The sequence below is a fragment of the Lampetra fluviatilis genome, chromosome 16 (assembly GCF_964198595.1).
Source record: "Lampetra fluviatilis chromosome 16, kcLamFluv1.1, whole genome shotgun sequence".
NCBI classification, from domain to species: Eukaryota; Metazoa; Chordata; class Hyperoartia; order Petromyzontiformes; family Petromyzontidae; genus Lampetra; species Lampetra fluviatilis.
In genome coordinates, this window is record NC_136290.1 from 12,409,229 (window position 1) to 12,423,111 (window position 13,883).

General features: G+C 50.5%; 1 protein-coding gene across 3 annotated transcripts in view; it reads right to left on the reverse strand.

Annotated features, from left to right (window-relative positions):
* Positions 1 to 1,560: 1,560 nt before the first annotated feature.
* Positions 1,561 to 13,883, reverse strand: part of LOC144936557 (tetraspanin-4-like) — a 110,188-nt gene continuing 97,865 nt past the window's right edge. For all 3 annotated transcript variants that reach the window (XM_078863753.1, XM_078863755.1, XM_078863754.1), the window contains exons 4-7: positions 8,327 to 8,428; positions 7,925 to 8,056; positions 5,690 to 5,773; positions 1,561 to 3,668 (exon numbers count right to left, since the gene is read on the reverse strand). In XM_078863753.1, the coding sequence (XP_078719879.1) occupies positions 3,597 to 3,668; positions 5,690 to 5,773; positions 7,925 to 8,056; positions 8,327 to 8,428 (390 nt within the window). In that variant the 3' untranslated portion in view covers positions 1,561 to 3,596. The remainder of the gene's footprint in view (positions 3,669 to 5,689; positions 5,774 to 7,924; positions 8,057 to 8,326; positions 8,429 to 13,883) is intronic.

A 13,883-nucleotide genomic window follows, 5' to 3' on the forward strand; every position in this document is an offset into this window, starting at 1 on the left:
AATCGAAGTTCATTTTTATTGGTAATGTAACTGTGTAACGGATAGCATTCCCACAAGCAGGGCAACGTGCTCTTTGCACTCGACATCGCGCGCTCGTTTTCCTTGTGGCGTGTGCCGCGGTGAGCAAATTGTGTGGCAAATTCCCGTCCTGGTCAGGGCCGTTCGATGCTCCAGACAGATCTCCCCGTGTCCACGGGGTGGGAGAATCGTCCCGGAATTAAAACTGAGCCAACGCGCCGCTCACTCGGTAAGATATTTTCCGATGGCTCCTCTCGCCCGCACGGTGGTCTGCAGAGAACAGCGTGGCAAGCTGGTTCCCAACATACCCCCGGACGTGTTCTATGTTTTAAGGGCAAAACAAAACCCTTCATCGTTCGCAAGAGCAGCCCCGAGGACGGCCCTCCTGAAAAATTATCTTGAGACTCGAAATGTGTTTTTTTAAGCATTCTCCAGATTATAAAATCAAAATGTTGCCCTGTATTTTAAAGTAAAAGTTGATAGGTGTGTGTGAGACCAGATTTGTAAAACTTTATTGACAACGGGCACAGGATTTGGGTGCGTCACACTTTCGGGAGCGTCAATGCCTCATTGATCCCACGAAACCTTGAATTTCCTAGTTCGAACCCAGCTTACGTAGTAAATGATGGGATGAAGGCTCATGGAGGAATTCCGGGGCAGTTGTGTCGGTCAGTAAATGCCACCTCTTTGCATAGTGACACTTCGTGGGAGTGAAAGGCATTATTTTACCACACCAGACGCCTGCCCGCTCGCCTATCCGCCCACCCACCCACTCGGCCGCCCGCCCGCTAACAAACTTTGTAACGAGACCAAATTTCTCTGGGCACTCACCTCGCCCGAGAGCAACTGAAGACACCTTCCCTCAACCCCGAACAGAGACGCGGTCCACCTCAATACCAACTGGTGGGAAAGTCAACACTGGTTCTCACCTTACAGAGCGCTGACATAGAAACGTGGAATTTCCACCGCTCACTCAGGACTCGCACGTCTTCGACTTTTCTTTTTTTACGCGGATCAGCGGGGTTCAAGCCACCGCGCTACGGCAACACGTCGGGGGCAAATACGGACACGTTACTTAAAGGGCTTTGATTGCCGCGCACCGATCAACACGACCGCCCTAAGCGAAATGCAGCGATCAATAATTATCCGTTACTGTAAATGAACAAAAGTCTTTCGAAGCGAGAAAAAAAAAACCTTAAAAGTTCAACAACAACAAAAAAAATCGCACCGCATTGCTACGTAGCTGTTCCCTGGATAATATGCCTAACACGAAAACCCTCCGTCTCAAGTGACTCCCGTAAATGCGTAACGCAGAATAAGAAGAAGAAAAATCAAACACACTGACGGCGTCCAACCGGTTCAAGTCCATCCAAAGGCGTGATGAACGGGAAACAAAACGTGAGTAATAAAATAGAATCATTTTTTTCGTGACTGGAATCGTTTCAATCCACGTGCGCGCGAGAGTAGCACCACGGTGAGCCTCGCTCGGCGCTCGATTCGAATGCCCTGGGAGGACTCCCCACCCCCCCACCCAGCGCAGAGGCTGTTTTACCACGGCTACACTTTGCACCATGCGTTTAATTTGAACGCAATTTAAGCTTGATCGTTTTGTAGATATAAAAAAAGAAATTCAGAGCAGCAAACGAGTTGGACGCTCGACAGTGAAAGCCATAAAAATGGCAAGCTCCAAAAACTCCACGATTGACGGAGCAAATGGATTCTCGCCAACATTTTTTTGTTTTGCAGTTACAAGTTTAAAAACGAAGGAGAAAAAAACACACAGAAGGAAGGGGGGAAAAAAATCAAGTTTCGTTAATATTCAACTTTAGCAGCGAAAAAATGGATTTGCACCACCCAATGAAGAGCGGAGGAGCCGGTACAGATGCACATGCCACCAACAGAGACCCCAACCGCTAACACGACGCCAATGACTTTCACTCCGTGTCACGAAGCCATAACTCCACAGCATCACGGCCCATCCAAATGAGCGGCGTGAATTACTGTAAAGCATTTTTTTGAGCAAATTGGGAATTTAGTTTGTTGTACGTCCAGATCTTTTTTTTACATATATGTGTGTATATAAAATTGCAATCCGGAGGATTTGAGCTGATAGGCGTAGGATTTCTTTTTAATCCTCAAAGTGCCACTTTGTCGGTGCCTCCGGTCATAGACGTGGCCCAGAACTGAGATTGGAAAAGGGAGCAGTGGAGGGTTTTCTGAAAGTATCTCAACTGTGCGGCAATCAACTCTCAAGCTCGATTGTAAATATGATTAGGAAAGATCTGAACAACAACAACAACAAAACTTGCAAGGAACTCTTTTTTTTATACTTTTATACTTGGCTCCCCGATGAGTTTTATCTTGGGTTGTACCACGCGATAGGAGAACAGAGCTTCCCCTCTTAAACCACACCCAACATTCAATTGCTGAAGAAGATCCCAGCAAGTGGGGCGAAAACGTCGGACATTGTGCCGAACGACGCGCGGTGCCATCCGGAAAGACGTCAGAGAAGCTGCACGGCGCGACAGCGGAAAACCTACGCAGTCGTGTATAGACGTATTTATTATTTGTTTAGAAGAAAAAAAAATCCCGTTGCACTCACAGGACGGAAGATGATTTGAGCAAACTAAGTCCACACTCGAGATCATCATTCCGTAGGCGTGCAGTCCTCTCCACTTTGCGAGTCCTTACGCACGGCCAGGTAATGCATATTTTCCACGCACAGTTCTAAAATTAACGCTAAGTTTCATGAATATCCCAGATATAATGTCACCCAGGGGTAATTAACATGTGTAGAAAGGTAGGTTAGGTGGTGGTAAAAGTGCGGCCCTGCAATTGCTTGCTAACACCATTGCTGGTGGGTCTCCACTCGAGAGAGATTTAGAGAGCCCCACTAAGAGGGCATTTTGCCTACTCATGCATCATGGCCAGACGTGTTGGAAGAGTCGGGGAGTACCCACACTTTACTCCACCCACATGTGAGTTACCGATCGACTCACTGTGATGTACCCATTTAAAAATAAACTGCCAGGTGTTCGAACCAAACCGGTGACCTCTGGATTGCAAGTCCAGTGTGTTGACCCTTAGACCACGGCACCAGTGTTCTCCAAAATTAATTTAGTCATTCTGCACAATTGTCAAAAACCAATACAACCCTTTATGCGCCTTAAACATTGAGGAAATTAAGGATTGAACTTGCGTGTTGTTTTTTTTTAAAACGAATGAGACATCTTTGGCAAACATTTTTAAAAAGACGCGAAGTTTTTATGTTCCTGGTGAAAACACGCCCGTTAGGATTCGCTTCATTAACCATCGTCCCGTCGAGACGTGCCCGCAGCCACGGCGTGTCGCGCGTCGCTCCCTCCTCGTCGCACTTTCACCTTTGACCCCCTCGCACGCTCCGCTCGCACAACCCGACGTGGTCCTTAACGGCTCTCCCAAAATTAGCATTGGTAAAACAATAATAATAATAATGATGATGATGAATGAACACTTTAGCAACAACAGCAAAATAAGTTGAAAAATAAGTGGTGAAGATGATAATACACCTCTGCGCACCAAGTGACCGATTTCCCACGCTAGACGTAGTGGTTCTTCTTTTGTCTGTAGAGCTGGCAGAACATCGACATGGAGAAGGCCATGCCCAGGATCTGGTTTGGAAGACAAAAAAATCGCGGTTACAATGGAATGCACATCGCATCAAGTGAGTTCTTCGTCGACAAGCAACACCCACGTCCCGTTCGCTGGGCGCCCACTGGCTACGCACGCGCCCCTAATCCAGCAGCACTACGGAGGCACTGAGGGTTGGTGGATCACATCGATGTTGCCTTGCCAGGAGTATTCGGCACAGCAAAGTGTGGACTAAAGTCATCTGTCCCTTCTGTACGAGGGTTAAGGTGTTGCCTGAAAATAACTTAACATTTGGAGGACTCCAGAGCTCGGGCAATTGCTGGTTAGCGGTGGCACACCGCCCTGGCTGCCTTGCTGCTTATCTGCGGATTGTGAGAAGTAATTTGGATGAATGATGACGACGTTCCAGAAAAATAAACAAAACCTTATCTTTCACTAACCTTAGAGCCTCTGTGTCAATCCACTCGTGGATGAAGGCCTTCCCACGTCATGTCGATATTGGCGGTTGTTTGAGCGGACTTCTCCACCACTGATCAGTTCACCAACTGGTGTTTACCGAACCTCGAATTAGTCACTCCCAATTGCGAATCGACCAGTTGTCCCAATTCGTCATCGCGGTTCCAGAATCGATGGCATTCTCTCAAATTTTCACCATCTCGTTTGTAATGTTTAAAAATGTGTTTATGGTCTCGTGTGTTTTTTTTTTTTCGCTCCGTTAGCCTACAAGTAAAATGAGAATCAGAATAAATATAATATATATTTTATATAAATCATATTATATATAATAGAAATACGGGAGGAATCAATAGCATATCAGGCAGAGCAGCAGCACTGTATGATAACAAAGACAAAGATCCCCCGTATAGACTTAATTTACTTTTGGGGCAAGTGCTGTTCAGGAGCACCTATGAAGGCCGGAACGGCACATGAACGGGGTGGGTGGCCAGCACCACGCCCGGCCGCCTTTGTCTCCCCAATGGCGATGTTTATACATCGCACCAGGTACTCAGTTGAGGCTGAGTCGACCTAGGGGAGGCTCAGGACCGGTTCAGATAATCGTCACCGGTGTTGGCCGTGAGCGGGAATCGAACTCGGGTCTCCGTATTCGTAGCGCTGCCCCACTGCTTCCCCACTGTATTATAACACACACACACACACCCAGACGTACACACAGACACACACACACCCAGACGCACACAACAACAACAACAACCGCCATTCGCCACTAAGTGGCGGTGACGTCACCACGACGCTTGTGCCAGGCCAAGTGCACACACACACAGACACACACACACGTGGAAACTAGCAGAGGTGTGGACTCGAGTCATGTGACTTGGACTCGAGTCAGACTCGAGTCATGAATTTGATGACTTGCGACTCGACTTGGACTTGCATAACAATGACTTTGTCCCACCTATGAGATGTGGACTCGAGTCATGTGACTTGGACTTGAGTCAGACTCGAGTCATGAATTTGATGACTTGCGACTCGACTTGGACTTGCATAACAATGACTTTGTCCCACCTCTGGTAACTAGTGTAGCTAGCCTGGTGGTCACCACGTGGCTAGCTACACCAGTCACGTGGTAACTAGTGTAGCTAGCCTGGTGGTCACCACGTGGCTAACTACACCAGTCACGTGGTAACTAGTGTAGTTAGCCTGGTGGTCACCACGTGGCTAACTACACCAGTCACGTGGTAACTAGTGTAGTTAGCCTGGTGGTCACCACGTGGCTAACTACACCAGTCACGTGGTAACTAGTGTAGTTAGCCTGGTGGTCACCACCTGGCTAACTACACCAGTCACGTGGTAACTAGTGTAGTTAGCCTGGTGGTCACCACCTGGCTAACTACACCAGTCACGTGGTAACTAGTGTAGTAACTCGTGTAGTAACAAGTGTAGTTAGCCTGGTGGTCACCACCACAGGTTGTTAATCTGTTAAGGGGTAAGTGACCCCGTGTGTTGGAACTGAATAAATGTGTTACCTCCAAGTCTACGTCTGCGACTCAGTTGAACCCATTACACCTGCACGAGTGATCACCTGTATGAGTGAGATGCACAGGATGAAGACTCCCAGCACCATCAGGTTCTCCTCAATCCACGCCTCCACCTTGTCGTAGCAGCCCTAGAGGAGGGGACAGGCGGGACACGGGACGGCAATTTTGATCGTCACAACGCGACGGTTCCTTTTGCGAAAGCAGAGAAATTGCTGACAACAACTTTTGAACGCGTCCATTATGAACGGGGTCATTGCAAATCTCAGCCGAGCCAGACGATGGCGCACTCTGCACGCGCTATTCGCGGGTTTGTAGAACACACGCGGCTCTGTGTCTTTGCACGGAACGTCATCAATCATTCCCAGCAGCACCTGCGCGAAACGTCAGCCGGAGCTGTTCGGGGCTGAGCTCCTGAAAATATCCTCCCCCCCCTCCTCCTCCGCAAGAAAATATACCAAGCCCTTCCCATCAACACCATCCCCAACATAATTACCACCACCGTCATCAGCAAGTGCAGCAGCCGCATCTTTAGCAATAACGAGTATAAGGTGGCATTATGCCTTTGGTCAAATTACCCAGAATGCGTCAGATCTCGCAAGCTAAGCAGAGGTTTCAGCCTGTAGAGGACTTAGATGGAGCGGCCGCTGTGCATGATGTGTGCTACTGGCTGTGGTGCAGAGCGCTGGGCAGCTAGAATGCAGCGAGTTGGCACAGTAGGGGGGGCACAGGTGGTGCATCTGCCAGTCATCTCAGTCAGTCAATCCATGGCACCTGGGTCTGACCCGTGAGCTCCTGTCGGCGAGCCTTTGACACTTCAATTGGCCTCAAAGTGCACCTGGCCTGGCACAGGCGTCAGGGCGAGTGATTGCCGCCACGGAACTAAGTCACGTGAACGAGCGTAAGAAGAGTGAGATCATTAGATACGGGTCAACATTTTACACGGGAAAGACAAATGAAAGTAATAATGTTGTACTGTATTTGCTTTGAGACAAAATGAAAAAAGTTAAAGACAATGGATTCATGTCTATGGGAAGAAAATGAAATGCCTATGGGGAAATGGTTAAAGCTCAAGGACCTCATGCCTCAGGGCTTGGCTATAACTCTCCATAAAATATATTTGTCAATTTATATTGAATAGAAGGAGGTAGGGTAAATACAATTCGAAAGATGCAGCCCTGCAAGTGCTTCCTCTGGCCACTGCTGATAAGCACGGTTGGCTACATATGGTGCGAAAGAAGTTCAACGTACACGCGTACAACATCCGGCAGGTAGCAAGCTCAGGACAGGTACCCTCCCAAAGGTGTGTTGGCCTACTCGCCCACGCTGGCCAGACGTCTTGGCAGACGTGGCGGCACTCACACTTCACCTCACCTCACTGCTACCTGCCGATCGACAAACTGCGGCGAGTTCATTTATGCTGCTGGGTGGCAAAGGCGTGGGAGGTCGAACCGACGACCTCTGCATGAGGGTTGGCGGATCGCGCAAATGTTGCAAAGTCCAGAGCGCTGACCGCAACACCGCGGTGGCAGCGTCCTCTCATTTGATGTGCAATGTTTTTCATCGCCTGCCTTGTTGTATTACCCCCAAATAATCGAGGGTTGACCATATCATAATCCACCGTGCTATTACGTACAGTATTGCTATTTTAACATCGGGATTTCGCAGCCAAAGTTGCGGACAATTCGTGGAAGGTTTACGGGTGAGGGCCACGTAAACAATCTCGCTAAAATCTGCGTGTCCATGAGACCCTCCCGCCCCCCCACCTCTTCACGCGGCCGAACAATAAAAAAAATTCGCCACGCGTGCAAAGCGTTTAACAAGCGCCAATTATTATTGTTGTTGTGAGCTCGCTGGGTAAGCTCCGTGAAGAAATGTTCGGCACACACGCGACCATTTGCTCGAAGCTGCACCAACCATCTTCAGGACAAGATGCAGGAGGTCAGAATAAAGTTAACTATTTAACTTTTTATTTTATTTTAACAAGTAAGGCCCGCTGAGCTATGTAGCTCTTTTTCAGAAGCCACCTGGCTATCACAGATGATAGCCCAATGAAGTGGCCTATTCTGTGGAAATTTATGGCATCCAAATATTAAACGCGTGTTTATAAATGTGGAGGGAAAAATCGGAAGTCTCGGAAAAAAAATCAACGTGACCGCGTGGAGAACATACAAATTCCTAATATACAGCAGGCGTCGGGGTCGGGATCGAACCCACGACCTCCTGCATACCAGGCGAGGTAGTTAACATCTCGCCACCGCGGCACCCACAGCTCCGCTCACCGAGGGCCACCAGGTGTTGGGTTTGTCGCGCCCGCAGTCCACGCTGTACTCCATGCAGCACGAGTCCGGTACGCGCTTGTCACCAAACGCCAAGAACCAGTCGGTGTGGTTCACGACCCCACAGCAGTGGAACTGCAGCCACGATTCGGCAATTCACACACACAGAGGTGGGGTCCATTAGTCGTCAATTCACACACACAGAGGTGGGGTCAAATGTCCTCAGATCGCTCAGAGCAGTGTGCTCAAGACACTACGTGCAATAGCGAGATCAACACGTGAAGCACATGACAACGGGGTCAGCACACGCCAAGCACACGTCAAGGACACGCGATGCACACGTCAAGCGGATATGGAGCGTGCGAGCGTGCCGCGTGAGGTGAGAGCGCGTCGCGCGCCACGCACGTCGGTCTGCACGATGTTCCACGCGTTGGTGAGGCCCACGTTGCCCTCGCTGCCGTACAGGCGGAGGCCCTCCTTCAGGTCGTCCTTGGCGTGGCCGTCGATCTGCGAGCACGCGGTGGGGGGTGGGACGCAGGGAACGTCACGCCGCGGCAATCACGACGGCGGCGACAACGGCGGCATCATCACACCGATACTCCGATCGCTGCAAAGCGTTTGCAAGTCACTTTGGCTCGATTCAGGAACAAGCGTGAGCTCTTATCTGTTCCGCAAAACTATTGATACGAGCAGATATTTTTATTTTTACGAAGCTGCAATGAGCTATATGTGGCTCTTTTTCAGAGGCGAACTGGCCACAAACGATAGCTCGACGAAGTTGCTCATCGAGTGGAAATCTACAGCAACCAAATACTCTGAACGCAAGTTTCTAATCGTAGAGGGAAAAAACGGAGGGCACGGAGAAAAATCCATGCAACCACTGGGTGAGACATACGAACTCTAAATATACAGCAGGCGTCAGGGTTGGGATCGAACCCACAACCCCCTGTATACCAGGCGAGGTAGTTAACATCTCCTAGTCACCGTGGTGCTGTTCTTTGCTGGCCGCTGGACGTTTTGGGTCTCTCTGGGCACTGTTATCAGCAGCTGTGTTGAGATTTTAAAAAATCCAATCCCCGATCAATTTCCAAAACCTGCATTCAGATTATTTTGCTGCTATAAATGTCCACGCGATAATCCACTTTGTTGAGCTATCGTTTGTGGCCAGGTCGTTTCTGACAAAGGAGCTAACAGCTCAGTAGCCTTACCTGGTAAGATAAACATAGTTTATTTTTTTGTATATTTTTACGATTTCTTTACTTTTCCAATACTTTTCACTCCTATCGTATTTTTGTTGTACTGGTTGTTGTTGTTGTAACTCTCTGACCTGCCCCTACTGGACGATCTGTGAAAATGAGCTTCATATCTCATCGGATTCCTCCAGTCTCAATACAAATTCTGATCTTCAAGATCCTCCATGGACTTTCCGCTGCCTACCTCTTCCGCACCCATCTCACGCAACTCCCCTCCAAGCAGTCTCCTATCCCCTCCAATCTCACTCGACCCCCACCTCCCCCCATGCACTCTCCTACCTCTCTCCCCTCTCATCACGCTCTACTTCACTGCATGCACTCTCCTACCTCACCCCTCTCGTTTCACTTCTCGCACAAAATCCCCGACCTCGTCGCTCTCATTTTGTATAATACGGAACACAAGATATCCTTCTCCAAAACGACGCGGGTGATTGTGTTGTGTTATGTATTACATAACGCTGCGTCGCACTCGGACCCATATCTTGAATAGAGTGTCCTTGCCTATAACATCTGGCAGTTCACTAGCACTGCTTCCAGAAAACCTGACTCTGCTGAATGTCGAAGACCGGACCAGAGATTTGCTTGTATGAAAATCAACGCTGCTGAATGTATACACTCCAAAAACGCTTTGTGGTTGACAGGAAATGTAAAAAAAAAGACTTAAATATGTTATGCAGAGGTACAGATATATGGAGGACATATATTGCCTGCTTATTTATCTCTCTCGCTCCTCTATCAGCCTGAGCCAATGTCTTCCGGCAGCATTTGTTTACAAAGCAAGACAACGCTGCGTCTCTTATTTCTCGATGTATTTCTTCCGCGTCTTCCACCACCACCCCCCAAAAGTCTCTCCTAGCCGGACACTCGCTGGAGACTCGTGAGAGAAACAAAACCGCTCCTCACGCCCAACCGATTTCACCGACGATGATAACAGCGGGTGGCGCAACGTGAGTTTCACATCGCGAGACTGGAATAAACATTCCGTGCGGAAGACACGGGGGGGGGGGGGTGGGGGGGAGCGGATACATCTATTGAATATGTCTCGGTTACAGAGGCACTTAGTTAACTAGCGTAATTCACGAGTTTAATCACCCCGCGCACTGCTCAACGCTTTACGAGGTTAATTATCGCCATGCGTCTGCTGCTGCCAAGTCCGGCAAAACTCAAGTCCCGACTTGGATGCGGTGAACATTCCCCGTGCCGGCAATAGCAAGGGGGGGGGGGGGGAGTACACCGATGCATCGCCTCAAATCAAATGTTTCACAACAACGCGAGGCGATGTCAATATGTGCCGGAGACACACGCGCGCGCGACCTCATCACAAGGCGCTGTGCAGAAACTGCGCGGAGCATATTAACTCGTGGCAGAGAGTGCAGCCCGCAGCCACGGCTGGCGGAGCAGAAGAAGAGTCCTTGGAGCCTGGACTTGCACAGGGGCTGTCGGGGATACACATTGACGGGGATGTCACGAACACCCAACGTACTTTATCCGTATTTCTGTTGTTGTTGTTGTTGTGCTTGTTATGCAGACACACACGCGCACGCAGAAGCGAGCGATAAGACGAAACAAAAACTTGACCTGGGCAGATCGAGCGCAAAGGCAGAACAAACATCGTGGGCTGCACAAGGAGTCCAGAATGCCGGCGGCTCCGAACACAACAATCCATCTCCCAGCGGCCTTCGGGCTCTACCCCCCCCACCTTACCCCCAACCACCCCCCACCACCACGACGGCCATGCCTCAGTTTATTTAAAACTAAGACGAGATTCCGTCCGCCTCCTTTGTGCGGCGATGATTAACGGGCAGCCTTGGTTCGACTTAACCCCGCGTTATCCACGAGCCTAATCCATCCTGCAGGCGAGCGGCTCGGCTCGACAGGTGCTGCTGCTGCTGTTGCCTCTGTCCCCATCGGACACCTACAGACGGCAGCTGCCTGGAGCAATGGCGGGGGAGGGGGGGGGGGACAGGGCGGAGGGGGTCGTGGCCGGGATTTAATACGGGCAAACTCCCGACCGGCTTTTGACATTCGGCGTCCCATCGGCAGCGTCAGGCTTCCTCGCATCGACATCGCTGGTCAAGTGCCCGATGTTTAGACGTGGGTTCGGTGGGAGGCTGAGCAGGTCAGAATTAGAAAGTTGCGAGTTCAACTCCTGGTTGAGGGGAATCACTTGGCCAATCATCCGTCCGGGGTCGTTAAAATTCTCCCTACTCTGTGGGGAAGTCAACAGCGGCAGTCCCGATGGATACACCCGCGTCCCCACGCCCCCTCCCCGCCATAGAAATGTGGAATTTCCACCACTTGGCTCAAGGCTGCGTAAACTGGAGATGAGCACATGCCTCAATGCTCGAGCGAGCAGGAAATCACCCCCTGGGTCCAGAGAAGTCAGGGCGAGGCGAGGAGAGACGGGGAGGGTAGCGTCGTGAGCCTGGGAGGCGATGTAGCGGTGCAGGCCAGCGGCCGCGAAAGCGATTTCCTCCTAAAGTTGTTCCTGTGATTACTTTGCGAGCCAAGTGGCCGAGACAGGGCCGAGCATGGCAGGGGGGGGGGGGGGGGAGTTGGCTAACGGCAGGGGAAGGTGTCGGAGGAAGAGTAATGGGCGGCGGTGGCTGGAGAGCGAGGCCAGAAGGGGCTTGGCGAGGGCAAAGCGAGCGCTGGGTGGAGAATTCAATCAGGTAAAGAGGGCCTTGGTTTGCCGGTAATGAGGAAGGAGCAGAAAATCCTCTTACCGGGTGAGCGGCGGCGGGGGGGGGGCGCAACCTCAACTTAAACAGCCGCCGCCCCTCACCTCCGCGACGCGACTGGAGATTAAACGCGGCCGCGGGGAGGCCACTCAGCGGCCCCCGGACGTTGCCGCTTTAGGCCGTCCCCGCCGTGCCGGCCACGCCGTCGGTTTCCGAATGATAACTTAAAGGGCCCTGCAATTGTAATGATGCTGCGAGCCAGCTATCACAGCGGGGGCGGAACGACCACGCCGGTCGTAGCAGGTTGCGTCCAGATGTGCGTTTTTCTAATCTGGGGTCCACCCTCGTCCTCCCAACCCCACCCCACCCACGCCGCTGTCTTCATCCGGAACATATCTTTCGCGTTTTTACCGATCGCAGGTTTTTTTTTTTGTAACGAGCGGAACGTTTTGTGTGTGTGTGTGTGGGGGGGGGGGTGATGGATCGCGGTGGTGACGTGGATTGTGCCGGGGGTGCGCTTGGAATCGGGAGGTGGTGAAAAGTCGCTGTGTGTCGCGAAACGTCGGGGATGAAAGGAGATCGGGGCCAAGTCGGTCGGTACGCACGTATGTATTACGAGTGAGCTTCTTTCCCAACCGTACGTAGCCAACCGTGCTAATGGGAGGTGTGGTCGCCCCACCGATGTGAATGTCGCACCGGTGCACTTGCCGCGTACGGGCGCCAATGAGCTCGGACCGAGTGGCGTTCGCGCAGGACGCGCCGGCCGTGTAGAGATGCGTCTACTCGTCGGTTAAAAAGACGTTAAACTATTTTAATTTTACCAGGTAAGGCACCACTGAGCTGTATAGCTCTTTTTTAAGAAACGACCTGACCACAAATGATAGCTCAACGAAGTGGCTTATCATCACGTGGAAATTCCAAGCAGCCAAATGCTCAAAACGAATGTTTCTATATGTAGAGGGAAAAACCATAGGACACAGAGAAAAATCTGTGCAACCACGGGGAGAGAGACACACAAACTCCAAATATACAAACGTCAGGGTCGGGATCAAACCCACGACCTCCTGGATACCAGGCGAGGTAGTTAACATCTCCTAGCCACTGTGGATTAATATTGAATCTCTCTCTCGATACAAGGCATGACGCCGTGCGTGGTTATCGAAGATGAATGCGCGAATTCCACGCAAATGAAATGCTAGCGCTGCAGTAAGGCAAACTGAGCAAGGCTCTATGAACGAGACAAAAATTGTAACTCAGATAATAAAAAACTACAGATAAGTAACACACATGTCTAGTTGTGAAATGACCCAAAAGTGACATCTCGATTTCACCCGACATCCTTCATGAGTCTTAGACACTGATATAATAATACTGCACTTGAATAATAATAATTATATCCATCAAGCACCTTTCATCAAGGACCTTAGAGTGCCGTACAAGACACAGCAGCAGACACTCGGCATGACGGTAGCTCGCGAGACAAAAACACAAAAATAATATTGCAAAATACTCAAGTACATAAACTCTAGATATCACCGTATATTAAAATGCATATGCAAACACTGGGCATATGTATTTGAGAAGCAGTCATTGATGACCAAAAAATTATGAAGGTCTTGAGCCTAGACGTGAACAAAGACAGGGAGTCAATGGCACGGACGACTGGGGAAACGAATCCCAGACTGTGGGGGCAGCAGAGGAGAATGAGCGACCACTCGCTGAGCCGATGTTTACTGGGGGCTTTGTGAGAAAGGCCTGGTTTAACGGAGCGGAGAGTGCGTGGAGGGGAGTAGAGTGAGTGGAGATGAGAGGGGAGAGGTAGGAGGGTGCGTGGATGGGAGTGGAGTGAGATGAGAGGGGAAAGGTAGGAGAGTGCGTGTAAGGGAGTGGAGTGAGATGGGAGGGGAGAGGTAGGAGAGTGCGTGGAGGGGAATGGAGTGAAATGGGAGGGGAGAGGTAGGAGAGTGCGTGGAGGGGAATAGAATGAGATGAGAGGGGAGAGGTAGAAGAGTGCGTGGAGGGGAGAAG